Source organism: Telmatherina bonti, assembly GCF_933228915.1.
Source record: "Telmatherina bonti genome assembly, chromosome: 12".
NCBI lineage: Eukaryota > Metazoa > Chordata > Actinopteri > Atheriniformes > Telmatherinidae > Telmatherina > Telmatherina bonti.
The window spans coordinates 36,888,650-36,913,315 of record NC_136610.1 but is presented as its reverse complement, the minus strand read 5'-3'; the positions used below and the strand labels follow the sequence as shown (position 1 = coordinate 36,913,315).

General features: G+C 43.5%; 1 protein-coding gene across 1 annotated transcript in view; it reads left to right on the top strand.

Moving 5' to 3' along the window:
• The window catches only part of il1rapl2 (interleukin 1 receptor accessory protein-like 2), a gene marked incomplete at both ends in the record, with an annotated part of 457,831 nt that overhangs the window by 251,265 nt on the left and 181,900 nt on the right, over positions 1 to 24,666 (top strand). Inside the window, 2 exons of the mRNA XM_079250294.1 lie at positions 12,398 to 12,584; positions 12,667 to 12,820. Of these exons, the coding sequence (XP_079106420.1) occupies positions 12,398 to 12,584; positions 12,667 to 12,820 (341 nt within the window). The remainder of the gene's footprint in view (positions 1 to 12,397; positions 12,585 to 12,666; positions 12,821 to 24,666) is intronic.

Genomic DNA, 24,666 nt, shown 5'->3' with positions numbered 1-24,666 from the left:
AGGCTCTGGCGGCCTGCAGACTGAGCGCTGATGGGGAAGAAGTGGCCCGGAGCTGTGAAATCCAGACTCATCTCTGATAAGATCCAGATGAACCGTAAACATGATCCTATAAAATCTAATCTGTAGCATGACAGTACTTTTATTCCTCAGCATCTCAAGATTTTTCCTTTAAATTTCTCTTTTCCTCGCAGCTATTTTCTTGTCAGCTTAATAAAGTCCTGCTCCACATTTTCTCCTTCCCTGCATAGCGACTGTCTGCAGGGCTGATGCCTTCCATTAACAGCGTCCGTAGTAAAGTGAGGGTTTAGTATCATTTCTGTGTGGACACGTAGACATATGATTCTGAAAAAAATTCCACATCTGCTTCATATTTAGCCGATGTTATCTCTTAAAGCCGGCCTACCGGAACGTCGGAGCGGAGACGAAGCTCCTAACTCAGCTTTCCTGGCTGCTCGGCTTTATGCCAAAACAAAGCACTTTACAGCAGCCGCTACTAAACAAAGTGCTGAACATGAAATGACTCAAAGACAACAGAATGTAAAGAAATAACAAAAATCAGTTCCGTATTTGTATCATTTCTGGCTGTGATGGAAAAAGGATTGTAGTGCACAAGGTGTCCACCAGGGGGCAGAAGACGAGGCTTTGGCAGGTTTATGTGGATAGTTTTTATCATAAAGGGACGGAAAAGGTTTCAGATGCTTTATGAACCCATCATGTTACGGCATAAAACCGCTCATGACAGATTAGACATGTTTTGTCACATTTTACAAACCAAACAATTACAGACAACAAAGTGATGAAAACAAAATCATTACAATATTGAAACAATAAACAAAGAGAAAACAATAAAAGCAGTAAAAACAATAAAAGCAAACTCATCGAAAGAAGTGGAAGTGACATCGACATGAGAACAACCACATCCTGCGGTGGAAAACGTGTTAGTGTGTTCCAGAAGGGTCAGTCTACGTCACGGAGATGCAGAAACAACTGAAACTGGTCCAGAAGGGTCTGAAACTGGTCCAGACCTGGTTCTAAAACCTGGAAGGATGGTGGGAAGCCTGGTGTTCCAGGAAGGAAGGTGGTGGAAACATCCTGAATGATGGAGATCAGTGGAACGTCTGCTGGAACCAGATGGAAGAAAAACAACAGGAGAACTCAGGAGCAGGTTTCATAGAGACAGGAAGAACATTTCCACATGAACCATGTGGCTGAACAGCTGTGGAGCCAGAAGAAGACCACGGATCAGAACCAGCACAAAGACCGGACTCTGGACCTGGAAGAAGGTCCTCTGGTCTGACGGGTCCAGATCCACCCTGTTCCAGACTCGTCATGTGGTCTGACGGGTCCAGATCCACCCTGTTCCAGACTCGTCATGTGGTCTGACGGGTCCAGATCCACCCTGTTCCAGACTCGTCATGTGGTCTGACGGGTCCAGATCCACCCTGTTCCAGACTCGTCATGTGGTCTGACGGGTCCAGATCCACCCTGTTCCAGACTCGTCATGTGGTCTGACGGGTCCAGATCCACCCTGTTCCAGACTCGTCGTGTGGTCTGACGGGTCCAGATCCACCCTGTTCCAGACTCGTCGTGTGGTCTGACGGGTCCAGATCCACCCTGTTCCAGACTCGTCGTGTGGTCTGACGGGTCCAGATCCACCCTGTTCCAGACTCGTCATGAGGTCTGACGGGTCCAGATCCACCCTGTTCCAGACTCGTCATGTGGTCTGACGGGTCCAGATCCACCCTGTTCCAGACTCGTCATGTAGTCTGACGGGTCCAGATCCACCCTGTTCCAGACTCGTCATGTGGTCTGACGGGTCCAGATCCACCCTGTTCCAGACTCGTCATGTGGTCTGACGGGTCCAGATCCACCCTGTTCCAGACTCGTCATGTAGTCTGACGGGTCCAGATCCACCCTGTTCCAGACTCGTCATGTGGTCTGACGGGTCCAGATCCACCCTGTTCCAGACTCGTCATGTGGTCTGACGGGTCCAGATCCACCCTGTTCCAGACTGACCCTGTTCCAGACTGACCCTGTTCCAGAGTGGTAGAAGCATGAATGTAAGAGGAAAGACAGATGAAGGGATGCTCAGTGTCTATAAGCATGTGAGGGAAGTCTATGAGCTGGTTCTGTTCCAGGTTCTCAGGTCTAGGTTCAGGTCCTGGTTCTGTTCCAGGTTCAGGTTCAGAGTCAGCTGACTGTGAAGATCCTGGATCAGCAGGTTCTTCCATCTTCCTCCAGGCTTCAAGAGGTTCAGACTGTGAAAGAGAGGTTCAGGAACAGGGGACGTCCACAGAGTCCAGACCTGAACCCCGTGGAGGATCTCTGGGATGTTCTGGAGAAGGTTTTGTGTCGTTCTGGACTGTCCCATCATCAATAGAAGATGTTGGAGGAACCTTAAGGGAAGGAACTAAATCTGGCGACGCTGCACTGGGAGAGTGCCGCTGGAATCAAACAGAAAGGTGACGGAACAGATGATTATCACAACTTTTTTCTTTGTTTCTGGACATTCAGCGTGAATCCAGATTCAACGATGATCATCCGAGCAAACTAGTTTCCTCAGCATCGAGACTGCAGCTCGTCTTCAGCTCTCCTGGAAGAGATGGCTGATATCCATCCTCCGTTTCCACGACCTGCTTTCATTTTACCCTAAATATTGTCTCCGTTTTTCTTAGAAAGGATAAATATGGATATTAAAGTGTTTGTGTGGATCTTTTTTATCCCCGTACATTCAGCACCAACGACTCCCTACTTCACCCTGGCCAGACCTCTTCCTTCCCGTTTGACACCCCTTATAAAGGTTGCAGATCTGCCACTGCTGGGTGGACTGTCAGAAAGTTGGAGGGAAGGTGGATTTTCCCACTAACTGACTGCTGGGTTCCAGTCCTCCATCTACGCCGAGTTCCACCATTTCATCTCTACTGTTCTGTCAAATCAAGCAGAAGCTAAAAACAAATTAAAGAATTCATAGCTGATAATTTCAGGTTTTTTCTTGAGGAGCCAGTTCTGCTGCAGAGTCGGTAGAAACCAAGCAGCAACCTCCAGCGGTTGTGCTGGAGTGAAGCCTATGTGGAAGTGTATAAACCTGCAGTTCCCTCTTCATCCACTAGGGGCTGCAAAACAGAGCAAATCCCCATAGACTCCCATGTTAAAAAGACCAACTTCACAGCAGGAATAAACATGTTTACAGCAGTAATAAACATGTTCACAGCAGGAATAAACATGTTTACAGCAGAAATAAACATGTTTACAGCAGAAATAAACACGTTTACAGCAGAAATAAACATGTTTACAGCAGAAATAAACATGTTTGCAGCAGAAATAAACATGTTTACAGCCTGGTTCAAAAATTCATTTTAGGTTTAATAGGTCAGGTTTACCTTCATGACAACTGTGGGGGGGGGGTGAATTTTTTTCTAACTCGCCCGTTTTAAAGTAATTTAATCTCGAAATTCGGCATATTTAGGGGCGTGTCCTTTTGATTGACAGGTACCCGATCTCCCGCTTCAAGTCAGAAGAACGTAGAACAACCGCGGTTTTTAGCCGGTTAACAACGTGACTTAGCTTTAGCCCGCTTACCTCCGTTAGCTGGTTAGCTCCTGTTTTCTCCGGGTTAGCTCGGTTAGCTCTTAGCTACAGAAAGCTTGGAGTTCGCTCAATGTCAATCATCCACCATGACGCTCACAGCCCCCCTCTCAGCTCCACCTCTTTGCCCATATTTGTATTTTCCGGGTGAGACGACGCGCATGCCCCTGCCAAGATGGTGATGGTAGGAACCGCCCACCGAGCTTCAATTCAGCTCTTCAGAAACCTACGGGTGACGTCACGGAGGCTCCGCCCATCTTTTATTTACAGTCTATGGTAAAAACACACTGGAAGTGTGACGTTCGTCACATTTAAAACATGTTTGGGGTAAAATGACGTTAACTGAAGCTTGTTCCATCCTCCACGACAAGCGAGAACTTTCTTCTTGTTCTCCGAGGCTCAGAGAAGAAAATGACGTCATTTTGTTATGGCGGACGTGTTTGAAGACAGTTCTGGCAGAACTTTTTTCTTGCGGGGCTGCGAGAAGTATCGTGTGATTGGTCGGACATGTGAGGTGGGCGTGGTTAACACAGATAAAGCAGGAAGCGGAGTTGCTGCTTCCTGTTTTTACTGTTGCAGGTAAAACGGATTGTTTTGATAAAACAGGTGATCGAGGTGGAGAGAAAGTACCAACATTTTTACTTTAAAACACTCGGACCCAGCCGCGTGCACAACCCGCCCCGCCACGTGCACGACCCGCCCCGCCGCGGACAAAGCTGCTCGTTAAATATGAAACTAGAAACTCGGAGAGCGGAAACCTCCGCCAAGCACGATGTTTAAGAATCCTTTTAAAACATTCCTGGATCCAAACGGTGATCCGTTCTTCATTTTCACATTTCCAACAACTCTGGAAATGTTTATAAAAATCCGTCCGTAACCTTCTGAGTTATCTTGAACACAAAGACGGCGGGAAAAACATGACCTGGTGGAGGAAACAACCAGGTTCATGGCACATAAAGCAGACATCTCCCCCCGCAGTGACCCCTCCCCGCTGCAGACCTGCTTCTCCTGGAGGATGGATGGACCTGATGAACAAGAAGGTTATTTTGTTCTTGCTTCTCGTGGAGGGTGGAACAAGCTTGAGTCTTCGGTGCTTCTTCTACGCCGGCTTTACTTTGTCATGTTGATCCTTTTAACTCCACAGCGTCTCTAAGAAAGGCCAGAAACAGGCTGTAATTAAACATGAGAGCCAGATTCTCTGTTGGTTTATTTTCTTCCAATAACACTGAACATATCCAGAGACGGATGTTGTTTGTTTGCCTTGCAGGTAAATGGCAGCAGAAACGGAAAATTTCAGAACTCAGAACTGTTGTTTTTGGTGGAAACGTTGTTTTTCAGCAAAATGCTGCAGCAACAGCAAGACATCCTCAACTGTCTGAGCGTCAGTGGCATTTCATGAACAAAAGCATTTAAATGTGTTCCAGCCAGCACCAGATAGGAACACACACTCACACGCAGACACACAATTTACATGCGTAAGAGGTGCACAGCATGCACTAAATGCTTCTGACACAGCGTTTGCATTGCAGTCTAATTGAATCACCATGTTTATCGTGAGATGTGCATAATACATTCTTCTTTACATAGATGCTGTTTTTATCATTTAGTGTTAGCCTTCCGGTTTCTGGGTTGGACAGGCAGTGTGTGGGGGGGGTAGGCCACGACAAAGGCTGGAAGTGCAGTGAAGAAAGAAAGAAGTGGAAAATGTGGGAAGATGCAGCAGCAGCGAGGCAGACAAGAGGAAGCTGCTTTGGTTCTCGCCTCGTCAGCTCGTCTGTGCTCAGCATGCGTCGCTAGCATGAACAGAATAAAAGGAAGAAGAGAGAAAATGAATCATTTTTAATATGAAATCATTTCTAAATCACCTTTTCAGAGAGAGAAGACGTCCATCTACAAGTCAGGAATGTTTTACCGTCCATGTTTTCTGAGCATCAGTAGCAAAGTGGGATAAATGAGAAACCGCGGAGACGACTCGGGATCAGAGGTCAGCCTGAAGGTTGCAGATGCAACATGAAAGTAATATTCATGCATGAATATAGAGCCCAGAGGTACTAAAGTACTTGCTCCAGTACTTTTTGTTTCTTAATTAATATGTTTAGTTTGTGGTCTGTCTTTTATTGGATATATATCCCAATAAACTCATCAAATCCAATCCAGTACTTTAGTGGGGATTTCATCGGTGCTACGTTTAGCAGAAATGTCTTTCGGTCCCGAGTTCTGTGTCTGCCCTTATCTCAGCTGTTTCTGAAACCATGAAGTGGTCCAGAGCGAGAAAGAACAAATATTTATACTTATCAGGCAGTTTTTATCCACACATCTATGTCCAAATGTATGATGATCCGCCTCAATCAAATAGTTCATAAGAACTGTGTTGTAAAGATCAATCATTGGTATTGGCAGAACTTTATCCAGATTTACCTGCTATCTGATGGATGCCAAACCTTTGCGGTACGGCCCAGCTCTACTGGCCAGCTGTAAATAAACAATGCCAGACATGCATCTGTTTGTCGCCTCATGTCACTTAAAAATCTGACAGCAGTTAAATCTGTGTTGCAAAGATCAATAATAGCAACAGATCATAGGAGAGACCTACATCGTTGTGCGGAGGAATACGCAGCCTAATCACTGCTCTGCTCTGTGCTTCTCAGGTGAGTGGATTAGTAGCAGCAGCTTCCTTTAATTCAGTCCAGTCATCAGATCAGTGGAACTACTTTCTGCCAGAGAGTTCATCACTGACCAGCTGGGAGTTTTCCTGGTGAAAACGTTCATGCTGCTAGCTAGCAGTTAGCTCACCTGTAGCCACAGGTGTGTGCTTCATGGACACACACCTGCTGTGTGTGTGAGTAGAGGAGAATGGCGTGTAAACAAGGTAAATACCATTCTTTTTGGTTTCGTGAAAGTATAAAGTTTAAGCTGAATGAAAGGAACGCGATTAGAACTGAAGGGAAACGATCAGGAACCACATTTATCAATATCAATATCAATAAACTTTTATTGTCAATGCACAAGTGCAATGAAAGTGACACAGACCACTCTCATGTTAAAATGAATAAATAAATTAAACATAAAGGTAACATAGAAACAATACTATAAAAAACTAGACTGTTGATAAAATAATGCTAAAAATGTCTGTTTTTACATCGCAACATCTTGTTAGTGACTGTGAGACAAATGTCACTTTTTCAGAGTTCAGTGATGCAACAGCTCTGGGATTCACCTGGAGAAGGTGTTTCTGGTTGAAGGAATTCTGGTGCGTTCACTCCAGAGTTCCCAAAGCTACGAACATTTTCATGAAGTTGAATTTCCCCTCCAGCGTGAGCTTGATCGGCTGCGGCTGGGATTTCTAAGTAGCTGTTGTAGCCTCAGAGTTAGACTGACTGATATAGAAGCATTTAATATGATTATCAATACGCCTATTGAAATGCAGGAGTTTATTCTTCATATTCTTCTTCTTCTAAAAGCTCAGTGGTTTAGTGGGGGTCTAAAAATGCCCAAACTCAGCCAAGTTCCCATACTCCCACAGACAATTTTAAAAATTTTGTATTTTGGGGTGTTTGGTTCTGTTTGGGCAAAATTATGCATCACCAAACATTTTAATCAATCAATCCAAGTTTATTTCTATTATTTCTATAGCTCTTTTCATGCCGAAGCAGCACAAAGTGCTTTAATGAGTAAAAAGCTAGCACTGTGGCCTCACAGCAAGAAGGTCGCTGGTTCGATCCTTGGCTGGGGAGGGGTTTGGTCAGTGGTCTTTCTGTGTGGAGTCTGCATGTTCTCCCCGTGTCTGCGTGGGTTCTCTCTGGGTTCTCCGGCTTCCTCCCACCGTCCAAAGACATGCATGTTAGGTTGACTGAGTACTCTAAATTGCCCCTAGGAGTGAGTGGTTGTTTGTCTCTGTGTGGCCCTGCGATGGACTGGTGACCTGTCCAGGATGTACCCTGCCTCTCACCCAAAGCCAGTTGGGATAGGCTCCAGCTTCCCCGCGAACCTGAATTGAATTAAGTGGTTTGGAAAATGAATGAATGAATGAATGAATAAAAAGCTGAACTAAAACAAGTTTTAAAACATTTGGTAACATGTTCTGCTTGCCAGGGTGAACAAACAAGCCTCTTGGAGATTTGGCCTAAACCCAACTGGAAGTCGGCCATTTATGGTCAAAGTGGCCATTTTGTCATTTAACTGACCGGCCACGAGCCAGGAAGGTGGCGATGGGAGAACGAGAGGTGTCAGTCACAGGTTCATCTTGAGTCAATCAGCGTGAGGTTTAAACCAACATGAGAAGGGTTTATTTACTCCCCATATCATAACCCAGGAGATTTACAGGAAAATAACGCATGAAAGACGGGAAAACCAGGACTTTCCCGTCCAACACTTGACAGGTACGATACCCGTCCCATCCTGAACACATTGAAATGCCAATAATTAGATTACCACATTGTCGCACTCCCTGGCAACAGGAAGTCTAATTTTTACTCACATCTGGGACATTTTGGACAAAACCAATGAAAAACAGGAAGTCGGCCATCTTGGAAAAAGTTGACTTTTTGGGATCTTTTTTTTTTTAAATCATTTTCTTTGTATGAATTCTAAAAATGTCCTTCTGAAGATTTAATTGTATTGATCTCAAAATTAGTCTAAAAACTCAAAAGGTATGACCAAACCTTATTAAATGTTCTCGGAGAAGGAAGAGCGGGGGGGGGGGGGGGGTCCCAAAGCATGATGCGGTGCAACAACCTTCATCGTTGTTTGCAGCTTTATGTAGTTTCTGTAAATGGAGGGAATCGTATATTTCTTTTTGCCAAAACCGTCCTGGCTGTGATTAAGGACTGAAATGTCTGAGCTGGAACGGAGGGTTAGTCGAATAGTGAATGATGTGTGTGTGTGTGTGCGTGTTGTTTAGGAATGAGGTGGGAAGAGAGAGTCACAGGAGCGTTCAGAGGAAGGTAACCGAATCACTGGAGAAGAAAAACAAGATGCTGCAGGCTGGAGATAGATTGATGAGGAGGAGAGAAACTGAGGGATGGATGGATTAAAAGCTTTCCAGGCCTCCAGTTCAATGCTTAGTGGTCTTGCTTAGGGTGAATGACCCAAATCCCACGTCCCCTGCAAGATGCACAAACACACACACACTCGGCATTGATGGGATAAGTGGTTCAGATCCACTTAGATGAGAGGTTGTGGTTAGAGGACAGTAGGTAGGTGTGTGTGTGTGTGTGTTGGAGAGCATGAAGTAAAGAGAGATCAATGTGCTGCTTTGTGTCTGGAGGTGAACTTGGGAAGAGCACACAGTGCGGTCTGCCGGCACACCAACACAGCAATCACCTTCAGCGCTATTTAAGACTTTGTGTCCAAAATTCTGTTTTGAAAAAAGCCGAATCGCAGATAACTGCAAAGTGCTCAGCTCATCCCGTGTGAGATAAGTCAGCTGCAGGGTACGCCGCAATGTCACGGTGCAGGATGTCGAGTCCAGGTGACTCTCCTTCCATATCTGCCACAGTGTTTGTAAAAGCAGGAAATGCTCGTATCATTTAAGTTTCATGTATCAGGTTGTATTTATGGTTTACTGTTTACTTCTAAGGTACAGCGCCGCATTTTTATCATGAAAAGCTAAACTAGCTAACGACATAGCTTACCTGCTCAAGCCAGCGGTTCCAGTTTTATATCTCGAACAAAAGAAAAAATAAGATAGTTTAGTGCAAATTATCTTAAATAAAACCAAAAGCACATATGAAGGATTTTTTTTATTTATTTTTTTATCCCCTTAAAAGACGTCACAGCAAAAAAATAAATTTTACTAGTTTTATGACGAGTATCAACCATTTATCATATTCAATAAGCCTCGAGTCAGCTTCCGGGAAACACAAGATGATGAACGGTGTTCCCCAAGGCTCAATTTTAGGCCCAACTCTTTTTAATGTCTACATGCTGCCTGGTGGAGACATCGTCAGGAGGCATGGTATGAACTTCCATAGTTATGCTGATGATACGCATCTCTACGTGGCCGTGTCTCCCGATGACACCCGCCGTATAGACGACCTTGTTTCATTGCATTTTAGATACAAGGACTTGGATGGCAGAAAACTTCCTTCAGCTCCACCAGAACAAATGGAAGTCTTCGTCATCGGTCCTGAAGTGCACAGGAAGGAACTGGTTTTGAAACTTCAGTCATTTTCTTTTGATCCCTCTGAAGAAGTAAAGAATCTCAGAGTTATCACACATTTAAAACATAACTGGGACGGGGTTCTTTCACCTCCAAAACATCTCCAGAGTCCAACAGTTCCTCTCAGGCCAATGCAGAGACACTGATCCATGCTTTTATCACATGTATAGATTATTGTGATGCTCTTCTTTCAGGTTTTCCTAAAAAGACTCTAAACCCTGTGCAGCTTTTACAGAACTCAGCCGCTCGCCTACTGACGAAGACCAGAAAGAGAGCTCACATGACAACAGTGTTAAAATCTCTGCATTGGCTTCCTGTGTGATTTTAAAATATCCTTATTAGTTTTTAAAGGTCTCAGACCGAGGCATTTATCAGACTTGCTTTTAACTAATGAACCTCCCAGGGCTCTCAGGTCGTTGGGCTGGTCTCTGGTTTATCCCTATGGCGAGGGTGGAGAAGCATCTTTCAGTGTTTCTGGTCCTCGCCTGTGGAACTGCCTTCCCGAGGACCTGAGGGCGGCTGGGAGTTTTGGCAGCATAAATTTCACCTTTTTAGTAAAGTTTTTGATTATTTCATAAACATTTTTATCCTTTTTTAAGCATTTTACTACATGTTAACTCAAATCCATGATGATTTTCTTTTCTTAAATTTCGTAACCTTATTTTAATGTTTTTCTTAGTCTTTTATTCTTACTTTATCTTTATTTTTATGTTTCATGTTTTTTATTCTCTTAAATTTTTATGTATTCTTGGTATGTTTCTTATTTTTTCAGTGTTTTAGCTTCTAGACAGTTAATGGGGTTGAGACGGCGCCTCTTGGGACATAATTTAATGTGTTTGCTATAGTGTGTATTTGGATTCACAGACTCTTATTTTAACGGGATATGATAAATAGTTTTGTTTTATTTCTTTTTTTGAATGATTGAGATTAATCTTTAACAGTAATGACTCTTTAAAAAGTTTTTGGATTGATTAAAAACTCTGCTCTCTCTTAAATATCACCTGAAAAGTTCATAGTTTTTTTTCTCATGAAATGTGTTTTTTATGTATCTTTGCAGCCTGTAATTTTAACACGCCCGTTAGCTGAATGATGACTGTGAAACACTGTTTCAAACACCCGTAATATTCTCCAAAATACCTACAACAATGTTTCCTAACAACGGAAAAAGCTCTTACATGGTTTCACACAGTGTCTGTGCTGGACAAATGGTGGAACGACTCATTGTTGTGGCTAACGGGTGGATGGATGGAGTAATCGGCTCAAAACAAAGCTATTCATGTTGTTTTGAGGGTGCTTGACTCAACTTGGAAACACTGATGGACTGTGATTTGCTGACATCAAACAGTTCACATCTAAAAGTGAAATTTTAGGCTTGTGTGATTTTTTTCTTATGTCCTTTGAAGTCATAAGAAACTTTATATGTGATGTATTTTAAGTTGTCCAGCATGTCGACATGATTGCCTGGCTGCTGGACAGCTGTACTCTGCCAAAAGGAGCCTTTCGGATGTGTAGCTCTCCTTAATGGTATTCTCTATTATATTATTCATATCATACAACTTTTTCTATTTGTGTTTAAAATCACGGGACCGGACCGAAGAGATAAAACGCAGGAAAGGCATTCAACCCTCAGTCGAAAAATTAAACCGCTTCTGCAGCTGGAAGGAAACAGGAAACATTGTGAAGCTTCTTAGAAAACTCAACAGACAATCATCAGGAGCACCTGCAGGAAGCAGCTCAGTGTGTGTGCGTGCGTGTGCTGAATATTAGGGGTGAGTTGTGATGGGTGCCCCCTCCTTCCGACCACCTCCCCCACCTTTACAGGAGAATTTGATTTGACATTCTCTAAACTTTTGAATGCACTTTTCAGGATTAAAGTACTTATTAAACAAAACACTGTTTCTAGACAAGATTATTAGCTGAAAAACCCAAAAGAGGAGTCTGAACCATGATGAAACCACTAAATGTTCTGTCTCCATGACAGTGTGTGTCCTCCCAGTCCTCATCACACGCTGAGCCGAGTTCTGCTGGAGGTTTGGTCTTCTTATTACAACGGAGTTTTCCTTCCCACTGTCGCCTCATGCAGGCTCAGGATGGGGGGTTGGATTGAAGTCGAGATTTGATGCAACCATTTGGTTTCTATTAACCAGGCTATTTATTACAAATAGGCTTAAGCTGATGTGTCTGTAAAGTTCCCTGAGATGACAATTTTGTCAACTGGGGCTGTATAAATGAAGCTAAATTGAACTGAAATCAAACTGAGACGACACTTGACACAGATGAATTTCTGACTTAGTGGCATTTTTTGTCGTGTTATAAACATCAGCATTATTAAATTTAAATCAATAAATTGTTTTGAATGATGGAATTACATTTGAATGATTCTACTTTTATGTCCTACATTGACATCACGTCGATGTTGCATCAACCTTTTACATCCACAGTAAATTTTGACCTCAAAGTTGAATATGACTAACTTTTTGTCAGCAGTGTTTATGTTAGTTTATTACACTTGCTTCATATCTAGTGATGTCCACTGCCTTGTTTCTGTGTTTGAAACTGCGGAACAAATAAAGTTGGTGTGGTGTTTTACCCTACGCTGATGTCAGTAATAAAGGGTAATGTTAACATTGTTTTTGCGTTGTGTTTGTGCAGGAACTCGACTTACTGCATGAAGGTGTCCATGTTGATGACGGTGGAGGAGAGCGATGAAGGGAAATGTTTCAGCAGCAAAATTCGACATCTGGAAAAAGCTGAAGTAACTCATGGTAAAATGATCAACTGCCCTGACATAGAAGACTACCTGGCTCCATACAAACAACCCCAGATGACCTGGTATAAGGTACAGCACGACGGCTGAAAAAACACCTGAAGTCATCTTCAGGTGATGTTTCTGATTCCTGTCTGTCTTCATCTTCTGCCAGGAGTGTGAACGGGTTGAATGGAGGAGCTCCGTCGTCGTTAACACCACAAACATATGGATTCCTGAGATAGAGGAGGGTGACGGGGGAAATTATACCTGCGAATTACAGTATGGATCCAGACTGGTACGACGGACAACAGAGCTCAAAGTCACAGGTAGGAAATGGTGCATCGCTGGAGGGTGGACGCATTGGGAAAGTCCGATCACGTCCAGATATCTGGTGGAACTTGGATCCCTGATGGCAGAGATGCTGTTTGGATAGTGATGGATGCAGAAAGCTACAGCATAGAATGCAGTGGATAAAAGAAGATGAAGCTCAGCTAAATGAGGGAGATTATGGCAAATGGATGCAAAGGGTCTGACTACTGCTGTAGGATGTCGGTCAGAAGGACTGCAGGAGTTCACACTGGAGGTTTTTATTCAGGGACAGGAGCTCCATTACATTAGAGTGATTGGATGAATCTGAAGTGAAACTAGATGAACAAATGAAGGAAAATTGTTGCCTTCTCATTGCTTCATATTGTCAGTGTGTGATTTACAACAAAAGGGACATAAATGAGTGTCAAGTCGTAGGGCTACATGATATTTATAGTTATCAATTTGCAATATCATTAGCTGTGATTCCATTTCAGCTTTTTGCCAAATTAAAACAATATTTCTCAAATGTCAGTAAAAAAGTTCAATTGCGATTTTTAGCTTTTTTCATGAAACAGTTTTAAGCCGTAACTTCTCGTATAATCTCGTCCAGCGAGACTTGCCAGGCAACACAGCAGATGGTTCCATGCATGCTTGATGCTTCGGATCCAGGGAAATAAGTTGTGTTCAGATCCATTGCTGCTTGCATGAAGCGTGTTGGCCATGTGATGCACGATCAAAGTTGACTACGAAATCTATGTTTTAGCCATAAGAGGGCCTGCAGGACCAAGCTGGATTTTCTCTTCTCCAAGTTGTTTATACTAGAGGCCGACATTTTTTCAGGAATCCCATGGGATTCCTGTGGGATTCCCAGAGGATGGGAATACATTTTACTGTTAATCACATAATTGGGACGGTATAGGATAAAAAGTTCATGGGAGCAGACGGGAGCGGGAACCAACAGCTCTATAATCGTTCACTGTAATCCAAACAAAAAGTAACTACACTACCCAGAAGCCAACACTGCTTCCCCATAAGAATTGAAATAAGAAAAGGAATGGAGTTAGCAAACACCAATGCAGAAACCGATGTGGAATTTTAACGCACCGTTATAAGCAATGACGATTTGGTTAGCACAGTTTAATCAAATTCAACATATTGCAATGTAAATATTCATCCATCTTCTGCTGCTTATCCTGGGTCGGGTCGCGGGGGCAGCAGCCTAAGCAGGGAAGCCCAGACTTCCCTCTCCCCAGCCACATTTGCCAACTCTGCGGGGGGATCCCGAGGCGTTCCCAGGCCAGCCGAGAGATATAATCCCTCCAGTGTGTCCGGGGTCTTCCCCGGGGTCTCCTCCCAGAGGGACGTGCCTGGAACACCTCACCAGGGAGGTCCAGGAGGCATCCTGACCAGATGCCCGAGCCACCTCAACTGGTTCCTCTCGATGCGGAGGAGCAGCGGCTCTACTCTGATCTCCTCCAGGATGACCGAGCTCCTCACCCTATCTCTAAGGGAGAGCCCGGCCACCCTGCGGAGGAAACTCGTTTCAGCCGCCTGTATACGAGATCTCCTTCTTTCGGTCACGACCCACAGCTCATGACCATAGGTGAGGGTAGGAATGTAGATCGACTGGTAAATCGAGAGCTTCGCCTTCTGGCTCAGCTCCTTCTTCACCACGACAGACCGGCGCAGAGTCCGCATTACTGCAGACGCCGCACCGATCCGTCTGTCAATCTCACGCTCCATCTTTCCCTCACTCGTGAACAACTCGAGAACGAGGCGAATGCACTTCTTATCAGGGTAAATCACCACGGTAGCTTACACCAAACAGTTGTTCTTAAGAAGAGATCCTGCATAGAAGCTGCGCCTCCTGACTAGCTGGAACTTTGGGAAAATGGCCGCCCATTCTGACGTATGTGTGCAGATTGTGAGGGGAGAGCTGAGGAGAGTTTTAGGTATAGATGCATCCTTTCAAAGAAAAAGTAAATCCTCATCACCGACTATTTCCAGGGATGTTCTTGTTCTTGACTTGTTCCTGAGTCAGTTTAGGTCCGCTGTGGTTGTGGCATGATAATCGTTATGATGGTAGTTTGAACTGCAGAACCATGAATTTATGGAACAATTACTCACGGTGAAGAATTCATTTTTCACACACCTTAATAGGGAAAAGGAACAGAGGGAACTGTGGAAGCTCTGCCCGAAATGTCTGGGCTGTAAGGCCAGTATCAGACTGCTGTTCATTTATGTTGTGTGATGAATTAATATTGTATTATCTGCCGAATTTACATGTTAAGAAAGTCGGCCGTTTTGTGACTTAGCTCCTCACTGGCTCTTGCTGTGGCAACAGTCTTGCTTTTGGTCTGAATGATGTTACGATTCTTTATATTTCTTAAGAATAAGTGTCTGCCCCTCCATGGTGAAGCAGCTCTCCATGGGTGCAATTGGCCAGACAGCAGAAACCCCGCCCCCTTTTATGCAAGTTCTGAGCAAGATGGAAAACATTTAGCGTGGTTCATTACCATGTTGAAAACCAGCGTGGTTGTATCCCGATCCTGAAAGTCTGGGTGTGTCTGCCAGGTAACGTAGAGATATCTGGCGTAAGTTGATCACACGTCGCCGTTCAGGAACGAAGGTAACTTCCAGGAACTCTGGAAGAACTGCATTGTGTTGTTTGGCCAAGTTGTTGATTATTTAAGTAAAAATTTCCACTAAAGCAAGTAGTCTGCTCTTTGGCAAGACAGAAATGAGACGGGCACTTTTTTAACACTTTGAATGAGGCAGCACGAAGGCCAACGGAGCATTTGATTAGTTTCCTCTTCGCATGCTATCGAGGTGAATCTAGAACAGGATGTGCTCGGACAAGATGGGCTATGACTGGATGTAATGGGTTAGAATATGATGGGATTGGTCCAGACAAGGAGTAAGATGGGTCTGTCAGGTAATGTTTGGCAAAACAAACTTATGAACTGAGAAAAAAACATCCAAGGAGCATGTTAAAGGTTCTGGTCCTGTTGCTATTTTTACAGAATCATAGGACTAATGGGAGAACACTAGGGGGGGAGGGGTTGGGGTAAACCAGCCACCCTCAACCAAACAGAGTGGACTTAAGCATAATATGAACATGTTCTCTGTCTGCTATAATTATATAAGAGATCTCCTGACTACAGAGCATTCATTACTTTGACAGATGCCCAGACTCAGCAGTGCATCATTCATCGTTACGGCAGCACTTTTAAAGTTTCCTCGAGTCTGCTACACAGATCTGAAAGCAGCCGAGTCGATCCTCGGCACTGTTTTCTAATTTGGGTCTTCCTGGTTTTTTTTTCTCACATTAAATATAGAATATTTGAAGCTTCAGTGACTTTTGACTTTACTTTGACTCGGCAGTAGCATCTGCAGGCTGCCGTTACGACCAGATGCACTTTGTTTCGTTGAGACTTTGTTGGTTTGTAGGTTTCTGGGGAGGGTGGCTGTCCTTGTTTTTGCCTCCCTTTGTATATCTTTACGTGATCTTTCTGTTATGTGCAGTATCATGTTGGTTTCTATGAGAAATAAGACGCTGCGGATCGTCTCATATCTGTTTGTGGTGTTGGAACTCACGCGGACCACATATGATAACCCTAACCCACACACAGCTGACTGACAAGGTACCATGATGAGTGGCGTATGAAAGCAGATACAACCTAAACATTTTCTTTTAGTGCGTTTTATTGTATTTAGCGCTACATTTGGCCTTGCATCGTGACTGCTGAATCGGAAGTCGGTGCTTCTAGCAGCTGCAGTTCGGACGTACAGCTACCTCTTGTAAAGCAGAGTTGACATGAACAGGCGCTGCTTCATTTTTCAAGGAATTATTCACCACCACATTGCCTGAGTTGCCTGCGTCTATGCTGCTGTGAAGGAGGACAGAATAAGAAATCATTGCTTTTCTCTGTGCATTTATTGCACCCTGTGTGTACTGGTATGGGAAATGATTTGCTTTGCTTCCGTCTGTGATTACTCTATCGTAGGCTGCAAGAGTACTTCAATCACAAAAAGGTCTCCGCTGTAGAGACCTACACTGTGAGGTTTATGACGTAGACAAAAAGCTTGTTAGAAAAACCCGTGTCAAGCTTTTTGGGCCACAAGATAACACATGGATGTTTGTGACCCCCCTTCCCCCCGAGTGGATAGTTGCGGGATTTATCAGAAGGGTCATCCTCTAAATGCAAGGCTGGAAAAACTGTGAATCTTGACAAATAAGGAGGATTCAACTTCTCATCAGCTTCTCTCACAGAGATGGTGCCAAGTTCAGATTTTTAGTGTTGCAATCAATCAGTCAAAACCTCATTTATAAAGTACTTTCACATATTAAGAGGTAACCTGTGGTGTAGTCCAGGGTATACGTGGGTATATGGAGTGTACCCAACTCTAAACCCCGTTATGCTGCTTTTACAACAACAAGCATCCCTCTCCATGTCCCCATGTCAACCAGCAGGTCCGCTAAGGTTACCAATGCTATACTGGAGCAGTTAGTCATCTGTTGTGTTAACTTTAGCCTGAACATAGACATAATAAAGATATATGTACGTATGTCTATAAACCTGTTTCTCACTAGTCTGTGTGCCAGTACTGGTTTAGCCATTTCACAACTCTTCCTGAAACTGAAGAGCAGAAATTATGTGACAGTGAACAAATAAACGGAGGGATTTTTGTGGTGAACTAAATAGTTTTACCTATTTCTTGAGTATACCTATTTCTTGAGGGACCAGTACATCACTGGCGGTAAACAAAGTGCTGCACAGGTAAGAAAAAAGTAATAATGAAAGCACAAAACAACTGTAAAATAAACAATAAAAGACAAACCCAGGCCTGGTGATGGTGTTCTCTGATCGCCCACTGTGATCGTCACAGAAAGAGGAAGATGATTGTCTCCTCGAGCCACAAGTCGGGTCCTGGGCACGACCAACAGCATCTGGTCTTTAGATCTGAGCTCTACAGGGATGGTGACAGAGGTTTCAGAGCGCTTATACCACAGGTGTTAAACTCCAGTCCTCAATGGCCGGTATCTGCAGGTTTTTGTTGTCACCATGCTCCAACGCACCTGAATGAAATTCATAAATAGGTTGACAGGAAGCTGCTGGATCCATTTGATTTGAATCAGCTGTGTTGGTGGAAGGAAACAACAAACACCTGTTGGAGACTGGCCCTCCAGGACTGGAGTTTGACACCCCTGGCTTAAACATTTCAAAGCCGAAAGTAAAGTTTTGAAAATGAATTAAAAAGAGATGGACAGGAAAGGATAACCTGTTCGCACCGTCTTGTCCCCTTTAACAGGCAGGAAGCTGCAAAGATAAAAGCATGAATGATTTCTCGCTCATTGTTGGTTTCATTTGAAAATGATCTGGCGACCCCCAGTTTGAGCACCACTGATGTTTCCCAGTCCTGTTCCATGGGACCCACCATCTCAAAGACCACGTTCACGTCAACATAATCCAGTGTGCTTGGTACGATTGAGCGGGGAAATCTGCATTATTTACAACTTTACCGCCATCAATTTATTCATAAAGTACTTTAACACCTGAAACAAAGTGCTGTCTGCCTGCAGTAGATGCAGCACAAAAACAACAACAACAACACAAAACAAACAGTAAAATCACAAACAAATGGTCGTTCTAGAATTTAGCGAAGGCCTTGAAGACTGCTGGTTTGACCCGGGGACGACCAGGAGCAGCCCGTCAGCTGACCTGAGGGACCGAGTGGGAGATTAATGGAGAAGCTCAGATGAATAAATGCAGGACCGCTTTAAAGTTTAAGGCTTGAGGATTGTAAGGCAGGGTGGACAATATCACAGGATTTGGTATCTATCCGATACATAAAGCACTTATATTATCAGTACAGATGTCAACACTTCTAATATGTTACTGCAAAGAGATTAATCTGTAATAAATGTATAGTCATACCATTAAAATCTGAATTTAGGATCATCTCTCTGAGAGAAGCTGAAGTTGGGCATGTAGGTTCCTCATCACAGCTGTAAACCAAATCCACCAAAAACCAATTTATCCTCCGTAATTACGAAGATTCTGACAGTTTTCCAGCCGAACACTGAAGTATGGATAACGTCACACTAATATCAGTTGATACTGATACCAGCATGCTGATGATATGGATGCTGCTGTGAAGTGGCCAGGTAGTTGCTATGTTCTGTCTGTCTGGGCTTCCTGGTAAAAACCCGCAGCAGCGTTCAGAACCAGCTGCAGGCGTCCTGGTAAGCACGGCCCTACGCCACCGTAGTCCAGCCATGGCGACACGAAGGCGTGGACTACTGCAGGGATCCCCAACACCTGCTGTCCTGTAGGTTTTAGAGGTTTTCCTGCTGCATTACATCTGATTCAGACATGTGCTGTGCTTGAAATTGAGCATATTTTACACGTCAAACATGCTATAAATGGGATTTCATTTATGCACAGCACCTCAGGAGCAAGTTTGTTTACAAAAAATACTGTTAGCGCGTAAAGTTTGCTAAATATGTACCTGAGGCTGTGTCCGAATGTCCACTCTATTCCCAAACCCCCCGCTGACGGCACAGGGCTACACTGAACTCGTTTTGTTGGTTATTTACACACAAAGCTTGTTATTTTCTCCTCGTTGCAGATAACGTGACCACCGACTGTCACCACAGCAACCACCATGCCTTGTTCCAAATCCAGTCCAGGCTCGTGTTAAAATTTCTTTATTCTCTTATATTGTATTTTATTCTTTCTTTGTTGCACATTTATTCAACAAATGAGAATATAAAATAAATGATCTGTGGTTTTTTTCTTAACCTGCTTTGACATTTCTGGTCACTTCAAGCTCCTCTCCGCGATGCATTGTGGTCTTTATTGACCCGTCTAGTGACTGTCCATGATCACTACTTTTAAATATGCATTGCGGGTCCTTTTGAGAGCACTACTGTTTTCTCTCTGGACATTCAGACACTCCTAGACAACAGCGTAAGTACTATATAGAGCAGTTTGTAGGGAACAGGGTGCACATTCGGATACAGCCTGAATCGTGCTTCTTTTCAGAAGTCTGGATAAGACCTTTCTGTCAAACTGAGGTTATAAACTTTAAATAAAGTTTCATGTCAACTTCTCCGGTTTGTTCCAGCTGTTACGACCACGTTTTCTCCCTTTTCGCCTATCAGACAAGTTACCTAAATAAGCAGGGAAGCAGACTAACATATGGGGATGGAGAGGCTCATTGAAGCAGTAGAAGCATGAATGAAGCATGCTTTGTGAGTTTGTGTGTGTGAGTCAGCTGGATGATGCACATGCCAACTGCTATGAAGCCTATTTAACTCACCCTGCTTAGGAAGCAGAAGATCTGCCTGACTGTATTTCTTTTTTCAACTTTATCCCTTTGTTTCACTTCATCTGTTCACGTGTCCATCTTTGACGGTGTTGTTTGCAGGCCAACTGCAGGACCAGAGCTATGAACTGAACTGTGTGCAGGCATTACCTCATGTGTGATTAGTTGTAGATTTGTGAGGAGCTAACTACACCATGGAACTGATCCATTAAATAGCATGCCTGTGCTGTAAAGAATGTGAAGTGAAACCAGGTCTCACCTGCCGTTGCATGCCAGGCCCTGGCGGAACATCTCGTTGCTGATCCTGTAGGTAGGTCTGTGTCTCTTGGCAGCAGATTTTATCATTTAGCTTTTAACATTAAATTGAGATGAAAGTAAAAACACAGAGCCTGGAGATCTGCTGTTTGCTATGATGTTGATTCCAACTAAATATGCTTAGCTGAAATAAAAGGCTTGGAAATCCACTTGAAAATGCAACTGGGAGGGTGTGTTGTACATTTCACACTCTCAGTATACCTCAGTCAAAGCTTCTCTCTTCCTCTTAAATATTTGAAACCCTCTAATTAACCGCTGTACCTGGGGGAAGTGTACACTTTCAGGTGGGTAATCTCTCGTGTTTGTCATGCTGTTCTGTTTTGGCCCAAGGATACCCTCGGTAGACCCGTTGTGAGACATTTGCATTACAGAGGTAAGTACTTGCTGTCAAACCATTTTTCCAGAAAATGATGTTCCTAAACCGACTAATTGTTTTCATAATTGTGTTTTGGGGGCAGAATAATTGTTGACAATGTTCAGAGGAAATGTTCTGTTGCATAGAAAGTTGTGAGACAGCATTTTATGTCTTGCACTTTGTCGATTATGTTTACCAGTATTCGGTATGATACTGCAACATCATAGTGTTTTTCATTGTTTTTGTTTGTTGAGTAGTTTGTGTAACGGTTTACCGTAGAGACCTGGAAATTCATTCACACACAAAGGAGTCATGAACAAAATCCAGTTTATTTGAAGATCAGGGATGAGTGATGAAGCTAAGGGACAGAGGATTAATCCTGGGGAATGGGCAGCTGAGAGAGTCCTGGTTCCAGAGACATAGTCTGGAGGGAGGCAAGAGGTCAAGATTGTCATAAAGCAGATGAGGTACTTAGCCAGGACGTTAGACGAGGCTCAGGGATCCAAAAACATGGTCTGTGTCCAGAAAATACAAGAGGCTAGAGGAGTCTGTCGTGGGCAGAGCAAGAAGGGTAATCCAGAGACGTGAAAAGGTGGGTCGGCAACTTGAGACAATCTCTTGAATCCTGGACAACCATGAGACATGGTCTGTTGACAATCTGGTGGAGAGGAAGAGACTGGAGAGAGGATAGATAGGCTGGGAGTCATGACAAAAAGGGCAAAGCATGGTTGGACTGAATAAGGCTGATGAGCACAGGGAAACATGGCAGAGGCAATTAGGAAGCTCCACGTGGACTGAGTTCCGACCATAGATTGTATATAAAAGATGGGCGGAGCCTCCGTGACGTCACCCGTAGGTTTCTGAAGAGCTGAATTGAAGCTCGGTGGGCGGTTCCTACCATCACCATCTTGGGTCATGCGTGTCGTCTCTGCTGGAAAATACAAATATGGGCAAAGAGGTGGAGCTGAGAGGGGGGCTGTGAGCGTCATGGTGGATGATTGACAATCTAGTGAACTCCGAGCTTTCTGTAGCTAAGAGCTAACTGAGCTAACCCAGAGTTAATATGTGCCAACCAGCTAACAGATGGAAGCGGGCTAAAGCTAAGTCACTTTAACCAGCTACAAACTGTGGGTGTTCTACATTCCTCTCACTTTAAGCCGGAGATTGGGTATCTGTCAATCAAAAGGACACGCCCCTAAATATGCCGAATTAAATTACTTTTAAATGGGCGAGTTAGAAACAAATTCACTCCCCCCACAGTTGTCATGAAGTTAAACCTGACCTATTAAACCTAAAATGTTGTTTTCTTTATCAGCTTTATCAGGCTGTAACCGTGTTTGTTCCTGCTGTAAACATGTTTATTCCTGCTGTAAACATGTTTATTCCTGCTGTAAACATGTTTATTTCTGCTGTAAACGTGTTTATTCCTGCTGTAAATATGTTGTAAACATGTTTATTCCTGCTGTAAACATGTTTATTCCTGCTGTAAACATGTTTATTCCTGCTGTAAACATGTTTATTCCTGCTGTAAACATGTTTATTTCTGCTGTAAACGTGTTTATTCCTGCTGTAAATATGTTGTAAACATGTTTATTCCTGCTGTAAACATGTTTATTCCTGCTGTAAACATGTTTATTCCTGCTGTAAACATGTTTATTTCTGCTGTAAACGTGTTTATTCCTGCTGTAAATATGTTGTAAACATGTTTATTCCTGCTGTAAACATGTTTATTCCTGCTGTAAACATGTTTATTCCTGCTGTAAACATGTTTATTCCTGCTGTGAAGTTGGTCTTTTTAACATGGGAGTCTACGGGATTTGTTCTGTTTTGGAGCCCCTGGTGGATGAAGGGGGAACTGCAGTTTTTGGCACGTCTGCATAGACTTTATTTTTAACCGCCGAAGGTATCCGCTTGGTTCCAACACGAGTGCCATCAGTTCAGGGAAGAAAACATGACCAGTTAGTTGTTGTTTTTTCTCTGCTTTATCAATCAAGGTTCCAAGAGAGCTAATTTGGTGGTAAAAGTGACCAAAAGTGAGACTGGAACTTAAAACTACATATTGATACTTTGCAGGGGTGACCGTCGCTCCATCTCTGCTTTTGAATGATTGAACTTTTCTGGAACACTCCTTTTATACCCAATCATGATGCCCAACTGTTTCTGATTAACCTTTTCACCTGTGGAATGATGCAGGCAGGTGTTTTTTCCAGGTGTGTTTTTTGTTTCCCCTGTACCAGCTTGGACACACTTTCCTATGGTTTTAGTGGGAAAAGTGTGTCCAAACTTTTGACTGCTGGTGTTGGTTCAACTGGATAGGAACGTCCCAACTTTGTTGCAGCTGGGGTTGTAAAGACTGTTGCAGCTGATCTGAGGCTTTCTGGAAGTTTCTTCCAGACATGTGGAACGTAGAAGCTGAACACAGCTTCTCCAGGTCTCCATCTGAATCTAGGAAACCTTTAAAAAACAAAAAAAACAGGCTGTTAGTGTTTTCCAGCTGTCTGCTGAAGATGTTTTCGAAAGAAATTTTCCCAGAAATGAAGTGAACTCGTTTCTGCACCCATTTTGCCTTTATTTTTTATCTTTTCTATTAAATTTCTGTTGTGAGTAGTACCAAATGTTCTGTATTTACATTGTTAGTGAAGTTGTTGCTAAAAAATATTATTCATCTACTGTTATTCAATTTTCTAGTTTTATATATAAAACCTGTAAAATGCTCAACTGGTTCTCCAGTATTTCTGTGTTTATGCATCAGCCGCCTTGTAATACCATCCTATAGTGTCAGAATCTCCGAATTATGAGACACCTGGAACACACTCTACCTGTCTGGGTAACTTATTGTACCCAGTCATGCATTAATGCATCTTTTATCCAGTTTGTTCAGAAGGACGCTTAAAAACCATTTTCAACACACATTTGTCCCACTGTCCTTGAAGTGTATAATATCCAGGAAATTCTGGTTTTCTCTGACATGATAAAATGACGTCGGAAGGAAAAGGCATTTTTATTAAACAAATGGGTTTTTTTTAGAAAGGCATTGGGAACGCTGGAAAGAGATGGACATAAACCCAGATGGGAGAGTTCAGTCATGTCTACCAGCCCCGAGCTGCCTTCAGGAACTCTGTTACCTCCCACTCCACAGCTATGCTTGCATCTGTGTTTGCCTGTGATGGTGCACATTTCGACTAAAGACGGGTGGATCCAATCCTTTTTTATGACTGTATTGGCAAAACATAAACATGGACAGCTGCCATTACAAGCAGCTAGACCAGTCTTTCTCAGTTCTGGTCCTCAGAACCCCCTGCCCTGCATGCATTAGACGTGTTCTGTGTGTTCCTCCTCCAAAACACCTGAGTCAGATTCATTAACTTCAAGTTCTTTGCAGCCTGTTAATCAGCTTTTTTTTTTTCATTAAAGTGTTATAGGGCAGGGATCCCCAATCCAGGTCCTCGAGGACCAGTGTCCTGCAGGTTTTCCAAGTGTCCCTGCTGCACCACACCTGATTCAAATCAATATGTATTCAGCAGACATGTGCAGAGCTTGTCTGAGTCTGAGTCAGGTGTGTTCCAGCAGGAACACTTGGAAAACTTGCAGGACACCGGTCCTCGAGGACCAGGGTTGAGGATCCCTGTTATAGGGTACATTCCCATCAGGAGAGTCCGCTAGACTCGGTCCAGTTGGGGACTGTCTCTGTTGTAGGGAGGTGTATCCATGCAGACCGAGATGTAATTTATCCCCATTCCCACCAGAGGTGGCGCTGCACTAGTATTTAGCAGAAGAGAGGACCAGACCGGCATGAAGAAGAAAACTCTGTTTCCTCCACCTGCCAGTTAAACATGGAGACCAAACTATGGCTGTTTTGGG